Source organism: Maniola jurtina, chromosome 3 (genome assembly GCF_905333055.1).
Source record: "Maniola jurtina chromosome 3, ilManJurt1.1, whole genome shotgun sequence".
Lineage (NCBI taxonomy): Eukaryota > Metazoa > Arthropoda > Insecta > Lepidoptera > Nymphalidae > Maniola > Maniola jurtina.
In genome coordinates, this window is record NC_060031.1 from 2,656,694 (window position 1) to 2,682,083 (window position 25,390).

The 25,390-nt window shown below is 36.5% G+C and overlaps 3 protein-coding genes and 1 long non-coding RNA gene across 10 annotated transcripts in view; 2 read left to right on the top strand and 2 right to left on the bottom strand.

Annotated features, from left to right (window-relative positions):
- Window positions 1-1,208: 1,208 nt before the first annotated feature.
- On the bottom strand, window positions 1,209-4,169 carry LOC123878667. The gene has a single exon (XM_045925982.1). The coding sequence runs from the start codon at window positions 4,012-4,014 to the stop codon at window positions 1,264-1,266; it is 2,751 nt and encodes a 916-aa protein (XP_045781938.1). The 5' UTR covers window positions 4,015-4,169; the 3' UTR covers window positions 1,209-1,263.
- Window positions 4,170-4,905: 736 nt separating this feature from the next.
- LOC123880369 (ADP-ribosylation factor-related protein 1) lies at window positions 4,906-9,520 on the top strand. The gene is made up of 5 exons (XM_045928479.1): window positions 4,906-5,178; window positions 5,938-6,108; window positions 7,031-7,112; window positions 8,126-8,297; window positions 9,262-9,520. The coding sequence occupies exons 1-5, from the start codon at window positions 5,086-5,088 to the stop codon at window positions 9,353-9,355; spliced, it is 612 nt and encodes a 203-aa protein (XP_045784435.1). The 5' UTR covers window positions 4,906-5,085; the 3' UTR covers window positions 9,356-9,520.
- A 58-nt stretch (window positions 9,521-9,578) lies between these two features.
- Window positions 9,579-25,390, top strand: part of LOC123880193 (AP-1 complex subunit gamma-1) — a 32,697-nt gene continuing 16,885 nt past the window's right edge. The window contains exons 1-7 of one of the 7 annotated variants that reach the window (XM_045928185.1): window positions 9,579-9,785; window positions 12,940-13,001; window positions 16,341-16,497; window positions 16,878-17,066; window positions 18,963-19,201; window positions 20,041-20,117; window positions 24,628-24,645. In XM_045928185.1, the coding sequence (XP_045784141.1) occupies window positions 9,727-9,785; window positions 12,940-13,001; window positions 16,341-16,497; window positions 16,878-17,066; window positions 18,963-19,201; window positions 20,041-20,117; window positions 24,628-24,645 (801 nt within the window). In that variant the 5' untranslated portion in view covers window positions 9,579-9,726. Of the gene's footprint in view, window positions 9,786-10,622; window positions 11,102-12,939; window positions 13,002-16,340; window positions 16,498-16,877; window positions 17,067-18,962; window positions 19,202-20,040; window positions 20,118-24,627; window positions 24,646-25,390 lie in introns of those variants that run through there. The other 6 variants (XM_045928192.1, XM_045928211.1, XM_045928219.1 and 3 more) reach the window with 6 other exon arrangements.
- On the bottom strand, window positions 12,561-21,400 carry LOC123880419. Its single transcript, XR_006799243.1, has 3 exons — window positions 21,257-21,400; window positions 19,043-19,047; window positions 12,561-12,570 (listed from the first exon to the last, which is right to left on the bottom strand). It is a non-coding gene; the product is annotated as an uncharacterized LOC123880419 (long non-coding RNA).

Here is a 25,390-nt window from a genome sequence, read left to right on the forward strand (position 1 = left end):
GTAGTTAACTAGAAGATATAGAAGGTACTCTGTATGGCGCAACGTTAGCTAACCCAGTTTTCATACGACAGAAGTTGCGTTCTCCGTCGGAAGATGTATTAATAGCTAATGACATTTCTATTTTTGCTTACGCTCGCTACTAAGCTTATCTTTGAGAATAGTCAAGCTTTTTCAAAACACTGTAGATGTACTTAATATACCTACCTGAAGTGGAGACACATTAGGTAGTACATAATTTATAGTTTCAATTTTGATACTTTTAACTGTACTGATTTTGATGATACCTTGATACTTACTATTTAAACACTATACTTACATAAAATAGCTAGATGAGAAAATAAATACAAATTTTTTATTCAAAAAAATTTAGAACAACCTAGCTCATACTTTTGAATCGTCAAATGCATCTATCACTAGTTCGGATTGCCTTTCCTACCGAGAAGTGCCAGCAAGAAACTCGGCGGTTGCTCTGTTCAAAGATTCGATTTACAATATTATGCCATGTATAAAAGTACCTGATCGCAACCCCGTGCATTGCTTGAGTATGATTTTATAAGTACTTGAGTTATCGGGTTCAATTCCAATTTTAGGTAGGTAAGGTAATTAGGAGCTATCTCTAGACTGTCCAGTAACAGAAAAAACGATTTTCTCTTCTGTTGTAGAAAGTAGTAGTTTTGTGGACTACGCACTTAGCCGGTACGTCTACAAAGTACCTACACAATAGATACATAAGGAATACAACACTTTAAACTCTATTTAATTACTTGATCCGGCAATTGAAGACGTTTAACCAGCGTTTAACCAATTAACATACCGACTGCTTGCTCTTGTACCACGCTTACGTACAATAGAAACTAAGTAGATAATAATTGTAGGTAGGTAGGTAGCTAGGTACATTATAATAATATTCTTCCATTTCCTTTATTTACAGCACTACCTATAATCGCATCGTAAAACAATAAGAAACGTTACATAGGTAATTTTACTAATTACTAATTATAAATACTTACCTATATACCTACTTACGTAACTTTATAAACATAAACACCGATTGGTCAAGGCGATAGCCCATAAATGAACTAGGCTAATTAAAATTAATAATAACGACAATTCAATTATGCGTCTGCAAATCTTTTTGTTGATTAGGTATATCTACGGAAATAAAAAATAATATTTAGATACAACCTAGGCATTTTTTAATATTTAAAGTAGATAGATAGATATTACAGATAAAAATACACACTAACAAGTAGGTATCTCATCTTAATAATACTCGCAAAGACATAAATCTTTGACCAGTGCATCTGGCAACGTCTCAATCGGGACAATCTTCATGATTTTCCTTAACTCTTCTTCTAAGTCCGGACTAATTGGACCAGCTTGTTTCGCAGTACGGAGCATCGTCCTAGCCTTATCAACATTACGATCAGTCATTGCTAGTATTGCTAAAAAGGCCCATCCATCTGCAAGCAGTGGTTCAGTCTTCACTGCTGCTGCAGCCCATCGCTCGGCTAACTTCTCCTCCTCAAGTTTCGCATACACGCGACTGATGATTAAGGCTGTATGAGGCGATGGGGCAACTTTATGAGCTCGTGCAGCCCGTTGCAACGCCTCTGATGGATCGCTTTTGAGCACCCCTAAGGCACCTCGATAAAGTAATAATGGACAAGGTTCCGCTCCTACGCGATCAGCTTCTAATAGCGCACGGTTACATGTATCATCCCACCCTCGGAGGCAAGTTAAAGCAACTGCTCGCATTTGAGACATTATTGCAGATGGACCGTACAGCTTTATCCCTTGCTCTGTAACTTCTAATGCTTTTCCCGATTCACGCTGTAATATAAGCGAAGCAGCTCGTATATAGAAAACATCAACGGTAAGTTTATTCTTGAGACCAAAGCGAGATCCTCGGGTAACACAGCCTTCTTCAACGCACTGAAGAAGTCTTTCACTGAATTTGTAACATCTTAAGCAAAGAAAAAATGCTGAAGCGAGCAATATGGGATTTTCCGTGTTCAGTGTGGCAGGTAACCAAAATGTTTCCTCTTCACCACTCATTTCCACCCATCGTTTCAGGAACTTTTTCCACTCTCTTGGCAGCTCGTACGCTTTCCGCATATTTCGGGCCGCTACAAAAGCTGCGCTAGCATTCAGATTGTAATGGTGCAATGCATGCAAAGCTGCCCAACCTACTGCTCCCATAGTGCCATCTGAAGTATCACCCTTGATAGCAATGCGAAAAGCCGCAGCTGCAATTTCATAAGATTTTTCTTTGTCATACTGTATGCCTCCAAATGTCCATAACAAGTATCTATTTCTAGTTTGCGCACTTAAAGCTTGCAGCAGATAATCACGGGCTTCGGAATTATTTTTTTCTTCCAAACAACGAAGAACCTTTGAATGCAAAACCCTCGGATGATGTGAGGCAGCTGCTAAATTGTTTTTAATATGATGCTCTGCGATTCTCATATCTCCAGCTAAACGACTTCGCGCGGCCGCAATGCGCGAAGAGGTGCGTGGCGGCGGCGGTTGTGGTGCAAATGAAGACGTCAGTGCACGTCGGCTAGCAGCGTGCTGGGCAGTGACGGTATCTTGCCATTCCAGGAATGAACACTCTCCTGGCGGAAATTGTTTTACTAGAGACCGCATTCTGGAGAGAAGACGGCTAGCCGCTGTTCGCTTTAAGTTTTGATTCGTTTGAACTTTTCCTCTATAAGGTAGACCAATTAATTCTTTATGTACAGCCAAAGCTGCACCTTCTTTCCTTATACGTCTTACATCGAGCGGGGTTTCATCAGATGCGGTCTCAACATATAACTCATTCGTGGGTGCAGCATTAGCTTCTGGAGGCGGAAAACCTAACACTTCAAAAAGGTGCACCATTTTAGTTTTAGGAGTTAGGGGATCAAACAAATCAAATCTCATTACGATGTATGCAGCATGTCTAAAGTCATCCATTACAAAATCGGTATCTCGAGCACTGACTACTTTCGCACTAGTCACAGGTAGATCTAGTAAAGCCCCAGTGCCTTCTGGTAAATTTGATTCATTATAAAATAGTAGTCTCGCGCAGACGGTAACGCCAAATTGTCCAGGTTCCAACAATACACCCGCATCCACAAATGCCATATATCGACCTCTTACGTCAATTTTTCCAGTTTTAGGTATGCCTGCGATTTCAACTAGAAACGGAGACGCGAGTCTTTCGCGTAGATCTCCAGAGTCAACTAGCACACGTGTCATAGAATTCCAATAAACTGACGTACAATTATTATCGGTAGCTATTAATTCCAGGTCCTCTGGTACAAATTTATCTTCATGTGGAACATAAAATGCTGAATTGCCTATTAAACCAGCATTACAAGCAGATGCCCATACTACCTTTGTGGCGTTCGAAGTACTTAAGGACATGCCAAAAGGTGCTTGTGAGCTACAAATACCATTTAATCCTATCGCACTTAAATAAACTGTTCCTTCTCTCGCTACTGGAAAACAATGGCCGGAAATCATAGTAAGCATCAGAGGGATTTTATCGAGTTCTACTTCATCCTGAATTTTAGCAGACACTTCTACTGCACAACCTGTGGCTAAGCCTGTAATTGCATTAATAATCCGCACTTTTAGAAATATTTCTTTCTCGCCCAAAACCAATGGAAACAAATCGACGTTTGCACCAGCGCAATTGTCAGGGTTAAGTAGAGGATCTGCATCTTTTGCTCCTTTACCACCAGCGATACGAACAAGAAAAATCAAAGGCTGTTCAGCTAATAAGCTCTGATAATACGATTGTTTCAAATCCACAGGCAGACTATCATAGTAAAGAGTGTGATTTTTATACCATTTTGTTTCAAGAATAATTTGACCATTAAATATGACCAACAAATTCCAGTCTCCAGGACCATCTCCCTTTAAAACGAAAGACAGGTTCAAGGAACATGGTAAACTTAGTTCTTTTTCGCTAGCAGCGCTCGATTTCTCTGTAACTGGAATGGGCTTCAGTGTTTTAGGAGGCATTTTTAGATTTTCAAATAAAATTGTTCGTGAACCATTCTTGAACGCTAATTATTTATTTTTGTTTTATGTCATAGCATTAAAGGTACGTCAAATACGTTGACTTTTAACGTCCCAAAGACCGAAGATGTGCCGAAAACTCCAAGACTCTACGCGACGCAAGGCAGGTATTAGCTTTTTCTTTTTTCATAATTTTTATACCATTATTTATTTTACTCCATTTACAATGTTACCCGTGCCAATTTCTGTGTATCATAGAGATCCAAAAGACTGAACATAGACCACAGATTTGTTAAAAAAATATCAAAGTCAAAGTGCAAAACCGGCCAAGTGCGAGTCTGACTCGCGCACCAAGAGTTCTGTACTATTTCTATTAATAATTAATTAATAATAAATTATTTATAATTAATTAATTAATTTAATTATTCTATTAATAATTTTTTATTTAAGAGTTCTGTTTTATTTATTTTGTTTTTGTACTGTGTATTTTTTGTTATATTTGTATTTTTTCGACATTTTGCACGATAAATCAAAAACTATTATGCATAAAAATAAATAAATATCTACTTTAGAATATACAAATAAAGCCCTTTCATATGATACCCCACTTGGTATAGTTATTTTACTTTGAAAATAACATTTTAATTTTTTTTGTGATGTAATCACAATTTGACGGTTTTCGGATTTTTTCCTTTACTTGTGCTATAAGACCTACCTACCCGCCAAATTTCATGATTCTAGGTCAACGGGAAGTACCCTATAGGTTTTCTTGACAGACAGGATAGACGGACTGACAAACAGACCGACAACAAAGTGTTCCGTTTTCCTTTTGAGGTACGGAACCCTAAAAATGTCATTGTTGTGTTGTCATCATTGACGGTTGTCATCTGTCAATCTGTCAAATGAATATATTGTGATTTGTGATTTTATTATTTTTATTTGTGAAAATTTCGATTTTATTTACTCCGAGTTCCGACTTTGTCGGTAATCGGTATTTACTAGCCATTAATGTTATTAAGTTTCCTGTAAACTTTGTTGTAGCTCCACGTTTTGTAAAAAATAAAATGTATAGCAATGTATACGTTACTCCACGGTTTTTATAAATATATTGTTCAAAAAGACGAATACTTTGTGTTGATATTAGGACTTGATAATGCGGGGAAAACGGTAAATATTACAGTTTTTAAGTAGTATATCCTGACAATTATATCTGATAAAAGGAGAAGCTTACTGACTGACAACGTAGAGCTAAAACTGCTGACTCCAGAAATGAGATTTTGTATGTAGGTTATCTCGATATCCTTAGTATATTAGGTATGCGAAAGTGTATATTATATCTGTTATCATTTCATGGTCCATCTGCTTAACCAATTTTAGCGAAATTTGGCGCAGGACCTTGATTATGAAGAGTAGGCTTCTTTTTATTTTGGAAAATCAAAAAAAATCCACAGAATTTGACACAAAATCGCAGGCATCATCAAAGAAATGGTTGACCGAAAACCCTGTGGAAACTCTTCGATTTTCTGGGTAAAAAGTAGCCTATATCCATCCCTGGTATCAGGCTTTCACCAAAGTTTACCTGTAATAATTGTATAATGTAAATGTGATTGCTTTAGCAATAAGGCCACCCTTGCACCCTTTGTATATTTTCTTCTGTATCTGTAATCATTTTCCTATAATGTGTGTGTGCAATACAGATCCAAAAAATAGATAAAATAATATAATAAACACACACAAAAACATGGATAACACACACATATGCATGCTAATGTTGATATTGTTGAAAAAGCAGAGTCTTCTGACACTGGACTCCCAAATCCTAAAAAAAGGCTGCAATCAACCTCTTTATGTTCCTGCAAACCTAAGCTATTTGAAATAAACTATTTTTATTATAATAAAGCAAATAAAGTTGATGGTTTGTTTCAGACATATCTGGAGGCTGCTAAAACAAAATACAACAAAAAGTATAAAGCGATGAATCCCAGCCGAATCACAACCACAGTAGGGTTAAATATAGGTAAAATAGATGTAGATGGAGTTAGACTTAATTTCTGGGACCTTGGTGGACAACAGGAGTTGCAATCACTATGGGATAAAGTAAGTTTATAATTTTAGGCCGTGTAAAGTTTTGAGTCGGAGCCAAGCAAGTAAATATCACTTGCTTTAATGGGGAGAAAAACCTGAGAGTTCTTCATAATACTCACAAAGTTTGGGCTAAAAGGCCAGTAGACTGCCAGGACAATCTGAAAGGACAGTAGGCCACACTGCTAAAATCCATAATTGATCCAATTATACAGTGGACCCCCGGTAATCCGACAAACGTTTTGCAGGGCTGTGTCGGACTGAATTATAAAATAAAACATAAATTATGATAATAATTATCTTCTGACACAAGCGTGGCCCGTATATGATCATTCTCCTTTGTCGGATTATAGAGTACTACGTAAGTACCCCTATAGACTGGCGATTTTTACATAAGAGTACCTTGTAATCCGACAAATTAAAGATCCAACGATAAGATTCTATATGTTATACATACATACTCTGAAATACTAGTCATAGGTACTTCACTATGTATGTCAAAAGTAAATCATATCACATCACACTAAAACTATAAAGGGGAAAGTTTGTGTGTATGTGTATATGTATGAGTGTATGAGTGTATGTCGGTTACTCCTTCACGCAAAAACTACTAAACGGATTGGGCTGAAATTAAGACTGGGGATGGATAATACCCTGGATTAGCACATAGGCTACTTTTTATCCCAGAAAATGAAAGTGTTCCCACGGGATTTTTAAAAAACTTACATCCACGCGAACGAAGTCGCGGGCATGAGCTAGTTCATTCAATAATAAAATAGACTTGTCGGATTACAGGGGGTGCCGGATTAGACAGGGGTCGGATTACCGGGGGTCCACTGTAATTGGATTTTTTTATATCCATTAACATGTTTATTGCATGTTAAAGTTACCCAGTTTCACTGTAATATAAAACATTTGTGACTTTCTTTTTTTTCAGTACTATGCAGAATGCCATGGTGTTATTTATATTGTAGACTCTTCAGATAGAGAAAGGGTGTCCGAGTCAAAAGAAACTTTTGGTAAGTATACACAGGTTTATATAACTGCTCTTCAACTTTCAACTCTACAGTTTTAACAGTTTCTGAATAAAATGATGGTGACACAGTGATAAGTGGACTAGACAAAATTATAACTTGTTTTACTTAAAGCTTAAAGATGGAATGATGATGATCTTAACCCATTTACTGGTCTACTACTGAATGTGAGTCTCCTCTTAGAATGAGAAGAGCCATACGGCTGTATTCACAAACGTTACTATGAGGTCTGACAGTGCACTTGAACGCATAGTGTAGGTTCCACCAATCAGATCATTGTAAATTGACGTATACAGTCATCTGATTGGTGGAACGGACACTGTGCGTTCGAGCGCACTATGATACCTCATAGTAACGTTTGTGAATACGGGTGATAGTCTCCCACACTGGCCTCATGCAGATTGGTAGTCTTTACATATCTTTGAGAACATAGATAACTCTCAGGCATGCTCGATGTTTTCCGTCACCATTAAGGGGCATGAAACGGGTCTGCCCGCGAAATCCAAATTTAATTTGGTTTTTCGCAATTTGTAAACTAATATGACAACATAGGCTTAGGGCATTTTAATTGCGGCTATCATCCTCACAGGTTTATATAAAAATCTTTACTTGAAACGGTCCAGTTTAAAAAAAATTGCTATAGTATCGACTAATTAGTGAGTAACTCATGTCAAACTCACTATTTCAACTAATTTTTATGTAATCCTGTGAAGATGATACTGCCATTGTTGGAATTAGAATGCCATAAGCCTATGTTGTTGTATTAGTTTAAAATTTGCGAAAACCCAAATTATTTTGAATTTCGCGGGCAGAGCCGTCCCGTGCACTTAAAGCAAGATATTTGTGCCAATCAAACAATAGATATTAAATATACAAGCCCGGCTGATATCTGTTTGTACAATGCGCAGTCAACACTCCATGTTCAGATTGGACCACTTGTTTTGCGCGCACAGCAATGAAAATTACTTCCAAAAAAAAACTATTTTTCTCTGTTGTAGACAGGATGATCGCGTCAGAGCACCTGTCCGGGGTCCCGCTGTTGGTGCTAGCGAATAAGCAAGACATTCCAGACTGCATGGGTGTGCACACAGTCAAACCAATCTTCAACCAGAATGCACACTTGATAGGCGCTAGGGACATTATGCTGATGGCTACATCTGCCTTAACTGGGTAAATTTATCTATACTAATTGTATATTTTTTTATTTGTCTTTAAATTATTATTTTAGATTTTTTCGTTTTTTAATTATTTTTTGATTTTTTAATTTGTTTTTTGATTTTTTAATTTGTTTTTTGGGCCTCGCCTCGGCCTTCCAAATTTAATCAGCCAGTAATCGCCGGCCTAGACTGTAATGTACTATTACGTGAGGCGGTGAACTTTCAATCCACCTAGGTACCTACTAATACCGTCTAACTGCCGAAACTAATAATAATTAATTATATATCAATCCGTAATCTGTCGTTAAATTACTTAACGACGTTATTAAAAACAAGTTTGCTAAGTAACCTGTCGACAGGTTATAAATTTCGGCCCTATATCTATTACTAACTTACGGCAATTTACAACTTTGCAATATTACGATAGATTGTCTAACCCATCATAAAATCTGGTAGATCTAGGTGATCTATACATATAATAAAATTGTAGAAAAGTGGTGTCTGTACAATGGAAATATATTAAAAAAAAAGTAGCAGGGGTTGTTATTATATCGATGCCGAACCCGAAATTGTAATTAATTTTTTTTTTGTCTGTTTGTCTGTTTGTCTGTGTGTTTGTGCACGCTAATATCAGAAACGGCTTATTCGATTTAGATACGGTTTTCACTAATATGTATATTGTAGTAAGCTTCACTTAACATTTAGTGTTTATTTCATGTCAATCGGTGCATAAATAAAAAAGTTATGTCAATTTAAAGAATCAGAATCACGGCGAACATTTTTAACGTAGAGTATATGCTGCCCGAAAAGTCACTATTCCACGCGAACGAAGTCGCGGGCACAGCTAGTTTATACTAAATTTGTATTAAAAGACTTATTTACACTTTACGTTATCTACTGTTTTGTAATATTAAATGTTTTACTTGTCTTCATTTAATATTTTGGAAATGCAATATATTTGTTCTATTTTTTTCCAGAGATGGTGTGGACGAAGGCATACGGTGGCTAGTGGACTGCATAAAGAGAAACAGTGTGGAGAGACCGCCGCGAAATCACGACGACAATTTATAATCCAAACATCTGCGGGTTGCGACATCCACAATATTTATTATACCACTGCAATACCAACACAATGAATATTAATTAGCTTTCCTATTAAGATAATGTTGTGACTCGTCCCATTGTTTTGTACATACATTATTGACGTTTGAAAATAAAACATACGAACTGTGCTGATGTGTGTGTATTGCTGTCCTTTTTTAGTGATAAATTGTACATTTGATAAGAGATACGTTATTACTGGATATTTGAGGAGCACCTGTACTGTACCTGATAAAATACTGATAAGGACAGTTTGCGGCGTCGTAAACTAACGTGACATACTTGTGAAATGTTCTAGTGGTTGTTTTGTTGTTTGTGCCAATATTTAATTTATAATAACCATGGCTTATCCTATGTACGAAGTTGATTGGAGTGTTCTACCTCCCGAACAAAATAGAAGGTAGGTGATTAACTGAATTTGATTTCGACCTTATAAAGTTACAAGTGTTTATGGTTTGCTTCTGACAGTCAAGATCATGGCCAACATAATATTTAGTTAAACGACCACGTTACGATTAGGATACATGAATTCAAATAGAGATACCTAAGTAGTAATACTTTATTCCACGTCGTTAGATGAGAAGGATGTATGCATTCTACTCATGTGGTTTGCATGATGGGAGAATAAAGAAGTGTTGTCAAGTTCTTTGTCTTATCCAGCTGCCGAGTTATAATCATTTCAAAGCTATGCTTAAAAGTTACAAATGTTACGTATTAATAAAATATTATAAGTTATTTATTTAATTAATACATCGATGAATTAAGTCAACAACTTGACTATTCATCAAACGTAGAAGTTAAATAGGTAGGTACCTATACTGTCTGTTCATCGTAACTTGACGCGTGAGTAATATGTTGGCACTATTGCTTTCATTGCTTCATTTCCTAAACCTTAGGGTTTGTTATTGTGTGATTTGTAATGGTGCCAACATATTACTCACACGTCAAGTTACGATTAACGGACGATGTCGGACTATAATATTTATGTGATTTACGAACGAAAGAACCAGCGACTCCAAGCAATGATGCAGCCTTAGTGCATAATATAAGCCATTGATATAAGCGACCAGCTGCAGTTGCACTTTTTAAATATTTTAGGTTTCAAAGTATCAAAAAACATGCAAAAAACATTTTCGACAATATTATTTTCGAGGTTTATTTCTAACATTTTTAAAGTTGCTGAGTGCGTTTTGATGGAAACCAGTTGGCAACATCGACTGCGCGAGTCATGTCATATTGTCATGTCGGCCATGTTGAATTTCTTGCAACGCAGGATATGTCAGCTGGCGGTTTGCCGTAGTATTTCTCTAAAAATCTATACTAGAAGATTAAATTGAACGGTTTTCAGTGATTTACTATAAATTTTAAAGTTAAATCTCATAGATGATACAATGGTTTAGTTTGGTTTTAAAGTGAAAATATGATATTATTGTATAAGAGGTGGCATGCGATTTCTCTTGCATTTTTATGGTTTGTGACAAGATAAAATGGTTTTAGGCCTGACTAAAGTCTCGTAGTTTATTGTTTCATTTTCTTACATTATCGTTTTAAGTGATTACAAGTGATAACCTTTCGGTGAAATTAGTTTCGTGTCCTAAGTTAATGCACCTGTCAGTCAAAGAACGATTATTATCCTGTCCCACAATCTCGAAGGAAGATCTGATTTATTTTAAGTAACCTTATTGAAGACTACAAGATGAACGGCTCTGACTCTGGGTAATTATTATTTCCTTATAATAATTAAATAGGAAGTTGTTAATTTGCTAAAGTAAAATATTAACTTGGTTTACTTTGTGGATAACAAGTACTAAAGCCTACATTAACCTCAATTCTTAGTCATTGAAACATTAAGAAGAAATTATGCTTACTCTTCTGTAAAAATACTTCCAGACAAACTTTTCTATAACGACTGTCAAAAAGTCATGCACTGTTTGTGCTATTTACATTTTAAAGTAAGTTATAGTATATTTCACCCTTATTTAGAAGGAATGAGACCTCACTATGTTAAGATACATGATACAAGTGACAGCAAGGTTTAATGTGGCAATTGTTGTGGTCTAGCCTCTATTACGTATATGTAAGTATATACTATATTGCATACCACAAAAACACAAAAGGACATTACATCAAAGAAAACTTTTAAGGTAGCATGTTGGTTTGTGCAGTGTTGGCCAATCAAAGGTTATTGCAATTGCCACACTCTAGATGTCAAACTATAGCAGTAGGGCCCATATTGCTAAAAAGACATACATTTTTCCAGACAACTTAAAACTAAGGAGAAATTAAACAAGTGTACAGTGAGAGGTAGTGTATATACAATGTATTGTATATCAGGTTCAATAAGTAGATTTAATAGCATTATTAACTTAATTTCCTACTTACTAAGTACTTAAGTTACATAGCTACAAGTATTACAAAAGTGAAATGTGTATCTTTGTTAGTTTGTCTTGCAATCACCCCACAACAATCAATGGGATTTTTTGGACAGGCATATTTAAAGTCTTGGAGAGTGAAATAGGCTACTTTATAATATAGACATAAAAAATTAAAGAGTTCCTTGGGGATTTTCATAGACCTAAATACCATACCATACCATAGACCATAGGTAGTCTATAAATCTAAAGACACAACCACTATGCACGACAGTGACATGCGATATTGTGCCCCAATCGACAAAGTGTTGCTCATCATGGTAGCTCACTTCAAATGCTCTCTATATGTTTCTATACAAAGCAGTGAGCAAGAGTTGCCTTCTAAGTGTTATATGTTGTGGTTGTATAGTTCAAAGTCTACTTTAAAGTTATTACATATAGTATAGTTATAAGTACTAGGTATAACTGTGCAACTACTACTAACTTTATATACTAATGGAAAGAAAACAATGCAGGTAGATATTATAGTAAACAACATATTGTTATTCTGTGGAAGTCTGTGTAGATATGTATAAAAAGTGTCTATGAACAACTGTGCAAATTAAGTCTCATACATTACAATTTACAACTATCTGATGTTCATCATGTGTTGCGTTTCTTTTCATGCACCACCTATTGTATGTTGAGGTACTATGAGGGAAACCTTCACATAAGTGCTAACAACAACTGTACAAAATTTCATTTCAATTGGGAATGAACTGTGTGTGCTTTAAAGTTTTACTATTGAAGATAAATACTTTATATACTGGATTTCTGATACTGTGGAAAGATTCATCTTTAACAGTTCATTCAATTTTGGCTCTTACTAGACACCTCTGGCTTTGACTAAGACTTTGGCCCAGTTTGGCCGATTCTAAAGGTTTGCCTAAAGGTGGCCAATGTCAAAGTCACAAGTTTGGTGGGACACTACTTAATAACTGGAAAATAGCCTGACTTTGATTAAAATAAAACTAGCAATCTAATGAGAAAATTACCCTCTATAACTGGTTATAACTTTAACAGTGATTAATTTCACTTGCAGACATTTTGGAAACATATACCCTAACATAAGTTTCAAAATCGAGAAAAAGTCAAAAAAAAAAAATGCCCCAACCCTTTTGTTAAACATTAATTTTGTTGCAGGTTTAACCCAGCGTTCAACATTGCCACCATAAAGCAAGTGGTAAATGAGGCCATTGAGAGAGGTGAGTACAGTTCTTGCTCACTTACAGTACTTACTTACATTCTAATTGGTCAGGTAAACAGTAACTTTGTTTCCAAAATAGCACTCGGCTTACAATTTTAACGACCTTAAATCTTATCCTTCGAGTGTAAGCTTTTGGAAAAATTAACTCTGCTATACTCTATCCATGGGAGAGGTTAGTATAGGGCTCTTTCTGTTAAGTAATTCCATACAAATGACAAAGACGAAAAACTCTGAGAGTGTTCACCATTTTGAGTGGTCAACCAATCACAGACATGTTTTTTAAAAACATTCCAAATTCAAAATCATAGTTTCATTTGTAATTCATTGGTGACTCAAAATTGTTAAACCCCAGTAAGGTTGTTTGTCTTTGTCATTTGTATGGGATTACGTAACAGAGAGAACCCTTCTTCTTCTTCTCTCTGGGCTGGTTTCCGCACTTAAACGTTTCCGTCTGTTGTGTGTGCATTGTCCCTCCCTGCCGGAGTTCACTCCAGCCATCCAAGCTCGCTCCAGAAGCCGAGCAGACTGCCCAGGTTGCCAAGGGAGAGAGAACCCTATGCTAATTTCTTTCTAAGGATAGAGTATAGTAGCTTAAGTCTGAAACTGGATGGATGATGGACTAAGATTGTCCATGCTTTATCTTCCTTCCAAAAACTTCTCAGTTATAATGAGTAAGAATAATTTAAAACAAGCAAGTTTTAGAATTACCGCTTTTTCGATACATAACATTGAATTTCTCCCTAATTAAATTGTACCGTTTTCTTGCAAAAAGTTACACTCAAAGCTCTAGACTTGAGATTATCATAAATCTGCATTTCAGATTTTCTTAATGATTTTTTTTTTAATTCACTATAGGTAAGCGCTTGACCACAATCACACCTGATGGAAAGTGATGATGTGGTCTAAGATGGGACGCGTTTACCTAGAAGGTGCCTATTCACTCTTGTTTTAAAGATTGTTACCTTTTTAACAAGTTTTTACAACTAACAATTTTCTCTCTTATTAATGTTCTCTAAACTTTTATAGCTTTTAATTTGAAGTAAATCTTCTTTAAGTGTGATTTTATAGTAGCCTTCTTTTATTATTATTTTAAAGTACTTACCTACCAAGTAGTTACTGACATAGATTATGCATTCTGTTTTTAACCCCCGACCCAAAAAGAGGGGTGTTATAAGTTTGACGTGTGTATCTGTGTATCTGTGTGTCTGTGTATCTGTGTATCTGTGTATCTGTCTGTGGCATCGTAGCTCCTAAACTAATGAACCGATTTTAATTTACCTTTTTTTGTTTGAAAGGTGGCTTGATCGAGAGTGTTCTTAGCTATAATCTAAGAAAATCGGTTCAGCCGTTTGAAAGTTATTATTAGCTCTTTTCTAGTTACTGTAACCTTCACTTGTCGGGGTGTTATAAATTTTTAATTTACACTTGTTTACTTACTATAGCTCAACTTCAAACTACTAAAGTCTAACAAGAATTATTTATTTTTATCTTATAATTTAATCGTAAAATCTGCTGCAAACTCAAGAAGTTTTACTTCAATTCCGCGTTATGGTTACACACACTATTTTTTTACTTTTTTTACACTTACTTAACGCTTTATAGATCCTGGCCTAGTGGCCTGCGCAGATGAGAGAATTTTATCCACGGAAGTAAAAATTACGAGTTACTATTAGGAATTGCATCGCATAACACACATGATAAACTAATAGTACGGTAAAAACACTAGTAAAATACGGACCCCTAAAAATGAGGGACTTTGGTTCTCCGTGGGCAATAATCCCTCGTCTGCGTAGGCCCTTAGAGGGTTCATCTTTTAATGACGTCATACGGCAAAATTAAGGCATCCCAGGCCCTTAGAGGGTTCATCTTTTAATGACGTCATACGGCAAAATTAAGGCATCCCAAGTGTAAGCTGGCTTAGCGCACAAGGCGACATTTACACGCGCAGTTAACGCGCGTTTTACGAACGCACGTCAACAACCTGCAAACTGCATTTCGAGCATTTTTAACATTGTCTTATTATAGTAGGATTATCGAGTCGAAATATCGAGTGTGAACTGTGGACTGGCAACCAAAACTAACTACTATGTATCTCAATTTTACAGGATGAAGGAAAAAACTTGTTTCCTTGAGTTAAATAGTGATTGGATTAACCTGCTAGTGTAGGAGAAACCTCACTAGCCTTGCTCCATGCTTTTAAAATTTTGGTTGAAAGCTAGATCTGCCTCGAATTACTGTGAAACTGTGTAAAGTGAAATCGGTAATTTGATATAGGACTTGTTGCCAGTTCGCAGTTCATACACACCTTTAAACAAGTTTAACTAAGGCCTCATTCATACGAGAGCTTTTTTAACGACCTTTATAAAAGCGTTCAAATGAACAAATGCATTCCCAAGTATCTGTTCACACGACAGCGCTTTTTTGACGCTCGTGTAAATGACGCCTTAGTCACGACTTGCGTTTGACGCGATTCAACTGCACGTGAAAAAGTCACTGTGTGCATGATGTGTGTGTGTGTGTTTGTGGTGATTTAAAGAATTCGGACTTTTGTAGCAAAATTCTTAATTTTTAATTAATTAAGTAGTAATATAATTAAGTAGTAAGACGCGAAATAATGCAACATGAGATCAAGGATGAAACTTAAAAATTATAAAGTGTGACGTGGTTAATGGATGCCCCTAATCAAATTTGAAGCATAATTTAATTATTATTCTTATTTGTATAATTCTAACTTGGGATGTTCCGTGGAAACCATAGACAGTTGAGCTCTTATCGCCTTAAACGATTTTGATTGTATTTTTATTGAGAGAAAATAATAATGTGCGCTACGGCGTTGTTAATTGGCAACACCGATTTGTATTGAACTTCTCATTATTATTGTTTAATGTATAGGGTTCCGTATCTCAAAAGGAAAATAGGAATCCTTATAGGATCACTTCTATGTCCGTCTATCTGTCTGTCTGTTTGTGTTTATCCTGTTTTTCTCAGGAACGCGTGGAGGTATCAAATTCAAGTTAATCAAACATTAGTCTATAGCTGTAAAAATACGGTCTTTGTAGTTATGTCAAATAAAAAAAAATTTTTGCTATTGCAAACTAAAATTTGCTGGTAGAGATTATTAGGTACACATATCCTTCCAAGATACGGAACCCTGGGTGTGTGAGTCCGACTCGCACTTGGCTGGGTTTTTTTAGATATACTTGGTTGTTATAATTGTTATCTATTGTTTTCCACGAAGCACCCACCCACGCTTTATATTAGCTATAAATTGTAATATAATTTAACAAAACAAATGCACTGATGAACGCTTTTTTGTGTGTGTGTCGTCCGTAAACAGTCGCGCCGGTTTCAGTGCGGATGCAGACGCCGACTCGCCTCCGGGATCTGATCCGACAAATCCGCGCGGCCAGGACCGCGGCCGAGGAGCGGAGCGTTGTGAACAAGGAGTGCGCGTACATTAGGTCCACGTTCAGAGAGGAGGACAGCGTTTGGAGGCGAGTATCACACTGAATCCATAGTTCTATGACGTGAAAACTGTTGTTTAAGGTGACGCATTCCGGCGCTTTCTTCATACAAACGTAGGAGAGTGATCACTACATTATTTCGGTCGAGCGTACTGCGTCCTCTTAACACAAGAAATCATAGGCAAGATAGAGACTGTTTAAGGGAACCATTCAGACGACATGGTGTCATATGACACATGTCTTCATAAGCCCCTATCTTTACTATGAGTTCCAGTGTAAGTGTTTGTATAAACACACTGCTTTTGGATGCAGTCCGAATCCAGAGATAACTGTATCACAGCTGCCAACCACCTCGTTCTTCTCAATAACAATTTATTTTTTATCCAGACTAAAGTGCCCCAATCTTCCAGATGTCGGAACATAGCGAAACTCCTGTACATCCACATGCTGGGCTACCCAGCGCACTTCGGTCAGTTGGAATGCCTGAAATTGATCGCAAGTCCGCGGTTCACGGACAAGCGGGTGGGGTACTTAGGGGCCATGCTGCTCCTGGACGAACGTCAGGACGTACACCTTCTCATCACCAACTGTTTGAAAAAGTAAGTGGTAATCACCAGCAATAGTTTTAAGCCGAATTTCTCTAAAAAGGATAATGACAGGCATTGTATCGCGTGATGCTTATGTCAAAAATAGATTATTTCTTAGGAGTTATTAAATAGAGGGTGTTCCAAACTTCGTAAAATCCACGTCCGGTGTTAGTTTTAAGTTTGCTAACCATTATAAATTATCGATTTAACTAAAAAGGTACGTCAAATTACATCAAATGTTTATGACTATCTATATTTATTTCATACAAACTCCCTGATGGGTCTTAGATAATTAATATACTTACTTGGCTAAAAGTTGCAGAAAGCTTATCACACCCAAGGAATCGCTTGCCTTTGAAAAAACATGATAGGATTTCCAGAAAATAAGATTTTACCCGTGATAACTATATGAAAAGTCTTGTTTATGATTTTCAGCATTACAGTATATAAACTTAATTTTGTTGCGGACGTCCGAAGCGGAAAGAAGCCTTGCGTGTAGGATTACTGACATTTTATTAGTATCTGTTTACAAAAATTACAATAGATAAATATTCATTGATTTAATAAAGAACTGACACACTTCTTAACAATTATTATGATATATGGCATCGCAATCATTGTTTTCATCTAGATGATGCCCGAGACCATTCACGTGGATTCATATTTTAAAACTCTTGTGGAAAATCTTTGATTTCTTTTTTCGGTGTAAAACGGAGACTTTTCTCGTCTCTAGAATGAGAAATATCTCTGTTTCAAATACATAATTTAGGATTTTTAAAACTCTTTGCTTTGCCAGGATAGAACGTCGATAGCCTATGCCCGTCTCTGAGGTGCAAGATATCTCTGTACAAGATGTCAACGACTTTGTCCACGTGGAATAAGATTAATTAATCCCGTGGGAACTCTTTTGTTTTTTGGGGATGAAAGTAGTCTATTTCCGCTTTCGGATGCAAGCTATTTCTCCACCCGTGAAAATTGATTAAACGGATGTGCCGTGAAAAGATAACAAACAAATAGACAGAACTTTCGCACTTTATAATATTAATAAGTGTTACTAATATTTTTCCTTATAAATACGAACAGTCACGCATATAATTATGTATAACTTACGAGGTGCCTTCACGACACCTAAGTACATTAACCTCTGACTAAATCCAACGAGGTTATGGCGCGGTCTTGTTGACTGAGCGCTCTTAATTACGTGATCCGATCTCGATTTTATATGGGCTATCTGCTTTAGTTACCTTGCCTTATTAACTATCCATATGCGAAAGTGTGTGAAAAAAATATACTGAGCGCCAGATTGACGTGATGTTTTGCATGGGTATAGTTAAAGACCTAAAGATTAACATAGACTTTTTATCCCGGAAAATCAAACAGTTCCCACGGGATTTTTACCTAAAACCTAAATCTAGGCGGACGAAGTCGCGGACATCAGCTAGTTGGCTATAGTCTTTCATTATAATAAAGATACCTGCCTCATAGCAATGGAAAGGGATCTTTGGGTTTCATCTACCTGGCATTAAGGTGACACCCAAGTTGATCTCAAAACTGATATCTAATAAACATGGTTTAAAACATTTATCTTCACTATATTCTATTTCTACACTTAATTTATTCGCTTTTTTCATACTATCGCATAAGATAATTTCTATCTCAAAATAGATTCTATCTCTCCCATCTGCAAGACACTTTGCGACGTGAGCAAGAGATTTCCTTTGGTAGCATGGAATTTTTTTATGATTCTAGGTCAACAGAAAGTACCCTATGTTATGATTGCCTTGAGGGGTCTTGGCAGGCAGACAACGAAGTGATCCTATAAAGTATAAGGGTCTTTCTCTGGAGATAGGGAACCCTAAAAAACATTATTTGAAGTATTTTTTACTTATATCTACAATTTGTTCACAGTGACCTCAACAGTAACACACAATTCGTGGTGGGACTAGCACTATGTACGCTCGGAGCGATCGCGTCACCAGAAATGGCACGAGACCTCGCCTCAGAGGTCGAGAGACTGATCAAATCCCCCAACGCATACATCAAGAAAAAGGCAGCCTTATGCGCCTTCAGGATTATCAGACGTGTCCCCGATCTGATGGAGATGTTCCTGCCAGCGACCAGGAGCTTGCTGACGGAGAAGAATCATGGTAAGTCCAATAATAGCGTTTCCCCGTCTCCCACGTCCGCGTCATACAACATAAGGTCACGTATGCGATCCAAGACCAATAGACATGTTCCCGTCTCTCACAAGATCAAGAATATGCAGTCATATTCTACTGTTTGAGGATAGCTTTTCTTTCTAGTTTTTTTCCAGCCTTAAACTAGAATATAGAAGTATGTAATATAGAAGCGGTATAAAGAGGCGGATGTTTAGAGTAGCTAACAGTCTTTCCTTTTTCAAAGCAAATGTCTCTGGGCTATTCTCCGTATTATCTGGCGGAACACAGTTGAGAATGAGAGACCTATGAGAATGTCGGTTGAAAGAAGTCCGTGACCAGTGCCTAGCGATGAATTAGCCACCGAGCTCATTTGACATTTATTTTTAATCCATTGAAGGTGTCTACGAACAATTATTTTGATATCACTCGGTGAAGCAGCAATGTAGAGAAACAACTAATGTCAAAGGACTTTGGTGGCCGTCAATCAAAGTTAGACACTGAGTTAGCGAATTAACTCGCTGGTCGACCATCCAACAACGGCTTTGAGGCAGACCTCGAAAGAGACTCATGTAACTATGTCAAACTTCGGTATGTTCCCTCTGTTCTAATTTTTGCTTGAAGTGCATTTTTATTTACTTTCACTTAGTAAAATTGTATGAAAAATACATTTTGTTTAGTACCTATCCTTTCTATGGAAGTTTTTTTTTTTACAATCATACCTTTTATCACAACAAACTACTGTCGCATACTATATGTAAGTTACAGTTTTGATTAGCAGTTAAATCCTTCAAGAACCGGTTAAGCACATTCCATTATCTTGTCCACAGGCGTCCTTATCACCGGGGTGACGCTCATCACAGAGATGTGCGAAAATAGTCCCGACACGCTCAACCACTTCAAAAAGGTAAGCCAAATTCAATTATATGACCTTCGTAATATGGTTCATTTTGTGTTGCTACTAGTGTGTTAGTAGATTAACGATGTTTGAATAAAAGTGTGTTTGTTGATTGATTAGCTAATATTAATAAGCTAAATATCATATCATCGTGTTTTATAGTAAAAATTTGAAATCTGTATGAAGAACGTAAGCAAATGTCATTTCCATACATTTTATGCTAAAGGCTCCAGTACACATTAGCCTTATTAGTTCGCCAAGTGCCGTTTAAATAAATACTGTTTCAGACTTGCGCCAATATTCTTTGATGTTTTTATGAAAACTAACAAATGTCGGAAAATCGGCATACGCTGAGCACACGTGGCAAATGTACACCTAGTGGGCCTGAACACGTTTGCCGAATGTATTGGCCGAGTGCTTTGGGGTCAATGTGTACCTACTAGGCATATTTATATGCCTCAATAGCTCAACCGGTAAAGGAGTGGACTGAAAACCGAAAGGTCGACGGTTCAAACCCCGCCCGTTGCACTATTGTCGTATCTACTCCTAGCACAAGCCTGACGCTTAGTTGGAGAGGAAAGGGGAATATTAGTCATTTAACATGGCTAATACATATTCTGTTAAAAAAAAAAAATTGCCGCAGAGTCGAGGCGAGTAAGGCTTTCTGATTAGTCGGTACAGCAGCGGTGTGAATAGAATAGAATAGATTTTTATTCAAATAAACTTTTACAAGTGCTTTTGAATCGTCAAATAATTTACCACTGGTTCGGAATGCCGTTCCTACCGAGAAGAACCAGCAAGAAACTGGGCGGTTGCTCTTTTCAATTGTTCAATTTACAATAATATTCTATACTATACAAGCAATTGCAGACCCGCGCAGATAGAAGTTCGTGCTCTTTTGTCATTATACATTGCTATATGACTAAAAATCCGTGCGTTTTAGTATCGCAAAAATCAATTTAATTAGATACTTGACGTTGTTATATGTTAGGTACATCGGTAGGGTACCTATGTCGTTGCGGCCTCTTTACATAAACCCTAGTTGTTCGCATTCCCTGTCGCGCGAATGAATATTTATGATAACGTTAACTGCTACAAGTTACAAGTTCATCGCTACGTTGTTATATAATCAACTGCTTATAATATACAGTGGTACTGATTCTGATTACAACTAAAAGAGTATTCGCATCCCCTTCTTACCAATGTAATATGAAAAGGACAGACACAGTATGACATTTTTAATTTAGAACTGTCAAACCTCGTGACTTTTCACTTTAGATGCAGATACTCTAAATTAGTTTAAAGAAAAACCAGAGAATCGACGCCATTCACTTATTAGATCGCATACTGACATTGCGATTTATCGAATTGTATAGGCAAAATAATACTAAAAATGTAAAAAATCTGAGGTCCAGTCAGAGCTTTTATTTTTTCGTTAATTTACCGAGAATATTATTAGAGTGTGCCTACTCATTCGGTTCCATTTTGCATTCCATTGGAATATGGAACCGAATTCGTGCTCGGTGATGAATAAGACAGAAGATTCGAAACGCACGAGAATAGAAGAGAGGACGCTCTATAAATGTGATTCAAGTTTCATAGTATCAAGTCTTCACTTCAAAGGAACGAATTCACTTCTTTTTACAATAATATCACTGATTGCATGTAAATATTAAACAAGGTAGGTTTTAGGTACATAATCCTACCTACCTATTACCTAATGACGTAATCTACAAGGCAATACCTAATTAACATTAATCATTAATCAAACATTAACCATTAACATTAAGCAAATCAAAACCCATTTGAATAACATGCAATCAGCTCTGGAATCTGGATATTTTTATTTTTTATTTGCCAATTTACCAAAATAATAAAAATTAGACATACGTTTATAGAAATCATCCAAATTTTTTATAAAAATCTGGATCAGAATTAACAGAACTTTATACAAACAAAACAAATATTCGAAACTAAAACGGCAAAAGCTGTTAAAAAAAATTAATAGCATATGTATTTGTTTAATTACGATTACATAAAGCAGTCTTGTTAAATAAGTTATGGGTTCTTTACACGTAAACAAGTATGTAGTAGGCACCTAGCTGTTCGTATAAAAATAAATTAATGAACCTCACTCGAATATTGATCGATCTCGTTAGACGGGTTTATATCAAAAGAAATTGCCAGTCAAGTTTTAAATGGAGGCAGGCGTGCTTGGCATACTCAAACACTGCGCAGAAATAAATCTCCTTTGAATTAATGAATGAATAGACCCCTTGGGATACTTGGTATAATTTACTTGCTATATTTACTTGTAAGTAATTAAATATAACTTGCTTTAACGGCGCATTCCGTGTAGACGCCGTATAGGAGGTAGTTTGAACGAGGTCTAAAGAAAATATGGTTGGAAATAAGATTACTTTTATCCTATGGGACCATTAAAAATAATAAATCTACCCCGATGAACAAGATAATACTGATAAATATGGACTTGCCTCTTTAAAACAATTTCTAAAGACTAAAGTCACTGTATAAAATATTGTTTACTAGATAATACCCGCGACTTCGTCTGCGTGGATTTTAGTTTTTTTAAATCCCGTTGGAACTCTGCTTTTCTAATCTAAAAAGTTGCCTTTGTCAATTTCCGGGACGCAAGCTGTTTTAGTAGCCATATTATTCGCTTAAACGGATAAGCCTTTAAGAATCCTATAGGAGCTCATTGATTTTCCGGGATATAAAGTAGTCCCTGGGATGTAAGCTAAGTCTGTACCAAACTTCATCAAAATCGGTTTTATTGGACCGTGAAAAGCTAGCAGACAGACACATTTCCGCATTTATAATATTAAGTATGGAATCAGTATGGATAATGTCCGTATAATAAGGGTCTGTACGATAAAAAAAGGTAAAGATAACATAATGTAAATATAACACGCTATGTTAAATACGAGTACGTCACGCGGTGGTTGTTATCTTGCCCGAGCACGCTTGATAGCGATCGCTTATCGAAACGCATTGTTTGATTTGATTTCTTTTATTGGAGAAAAATTATTTCTTTCTTTTTTTTTTCTCTCGCGTCTGGCTTTACAAAGATTAGTCAATGTCAAGTTTGTAGTTATTTGTAACAAGTTAGTTAAACTATACAAGTATGGACCCCGTCTGTGCCGGCGCTCGCCAACACACGCACGGCACCCCCTTAGAGCGCTTTCCAGTCAGTTTTAACAAAAAAAAAAAAAACACTCCAAAAAGACAGAACACGCCCGCCAGCTAACACCAACACAGACGAAGTCCATCTCTTTCTTTCCTATAATTACTAAAATGTGTTATGACCTTTGCCTTCTCATAGTATTAGTCAAATCAATTTAGTACCTAAGACAAAACTAGCTTTTGAAGATTTTTAGGGTGTTTTAATTATAACGGTTTTTTAAATTTGGTTAAAAAACAAAGTTAACCGGCTTTTTGACAACTTCTGGTGCTAAATTAACTTAAAACGTAACGTATGCGGCAAATCATCGGACTACTATCACAATTTAGGGAAACGTTTGCTTACTATTAGTAATATGAGTAATAACCTCTTTGTAATAACGCATTAGACGGGCCATTCCGAACAAAAGTAGTGTTCTTTGCTGTCAAAGTTAAGATGTCACCGACAAGCTCTAAGCAAAAGTGAGTTGCAGCCTGCAAACATTTTATTCAGAATAACCCGTCCAGTGTATATAGTACATCGAGGTCGTAGCTCACTAGTTAAGAGTCTATTAGAATAAGATAGCGTGGTTTTCCTAGTAAACTTTCTAGGGGAGCCGTCACTATATAGTCGCTTTATGACAGGACCGCTATCCGAAAAGCTGACAGTTATACTATGAGAAACTACAAATTGTACTAGGTCGACATGGCAACCGGGTAAGAAGCGGGGGGACGCCCCACACACCCGCGCTATCTCTGTGCGGGTGTGCAGGGCGTCCCCACTCCGATTGCCATGTCAACCTGTCGCGATCTATAGATGCTTGCCACTATCGACCGAAATTAATGATCAATCTATCTGTAATCTGTCGATAACGTCGTTTATGACAAATAACAACTTTGCTAACTATAATACTATGTTACATGTATTACTTGGCGTATATAACTCGTGCTCGATGATGAATGAGAAAGAAGATACATAACTCACCAGAGTAGAAGAAATAGCGCTCTACAAAATATGTCCCAAGTGTCAAGTCTTCACTTTAGATGTTATCATGTAACTTTAGAGAATATATTTATATCCCTATATATTATAATATACATAATATCATTGGTTGTTAAGAAACTTATCGACAAATTACAGAAAAATTGATTATATTATTTCAGCCATAAATCTTTGCATTTATAGCTTCTTGGTATTTGCGTACTTGAAATAAGAATTTTATTTTGTTGATTGAAGCCGATTAACTGTTACATTTTTATTGTTTTGTGTACATAAATTCCGTGAAGTAAGAAATAGTGTACAAAAATACTAATGCTATTTGTTTGTGTTGTCCCGTAGGAGAGCGGACAGCGCGAGGTAATCACAACCGCTGATCCCTTGCACTATGATTTAGCCTGTTGACTGTCAAATTACAACTCTATCCCCTACATAGAAGGGTTATTTTAGAATAACTTTTAACAGTGGTGTATTAGGTTTGCTATTACAGTTCTAATATTTGTTTAAAAGGAATTCTAACACTTTGTCTAGGTTACTATAAAAGTCACCGCCCACTATATAGTAATGCTAAGTCAACCAATGATAATATTATGTGGGATAACTAACCTCAACTAAAATGCTGTGGGGCAAATGTAACACAGGCAAGGCTGCAACTCAAGTTATTGGGGGGTAATGTGAAGCAATTAGGTGGGGTTAAATCATAAGTGCATACAGTGATGAAATTATAATGGGCACATAAATTTTGAAGGTTTGAGGTCTAAGGGCACAAAATGCCTCGATCCATTTAAAAGTAAAAGTTAGGTAATAATAATATAGTTCCTTGCAAATATTTCAATATGTTATGTAGATATGAAGGGAGTTAATTAACTAGAGAGGCTTTAGGGAATAAATATAAAAAATAAAATGACCAGACTTGCCTTATTTTCCTCACTAATAGAGTTTTTCGCTTGCCTGGGTTCGACTACTCTATAGTTGGTAATACCGCATCTGCAGGGCATTAACCGCTACACATTGTTTAGTATAGAATCAGAACAAAAGGTCAAACTGTTAGGGTGACCAATCAACATTGAGCTATGCTGTGCTCAGCTAAACTTTCTGGTGCTAT

Coding starts and splice junctions, on each gene's coding strand:
- LOC123878667 (XM_045925982.1), bottom strand. CDS start 4,014: ATGCCTCCTAAAACACTGAAGCCCATTCCAGTTACAGAGAAATCGAGC.
- LOC123880369 (XM_045928479.1), top strand. CDS start 5,086: ATGTATACGTTACTCCACGGTTTTTATAAATATATTGTTCAAAAAGAC. Junction 6,109..7,030: donor TGCAATCACTATGGGATAAA/GTAAGTTTATAA, acceptor CTTTTTTTTCAG/TACTATGCAGAATGCCATGG. Junction 7,113..8,125: donor CGAGTCAAAAGAAACTTTTG/GTAAGTATACAC, acceptor TCTCTGTTGTAG/ACAGGATGATCGCGTCAGAG.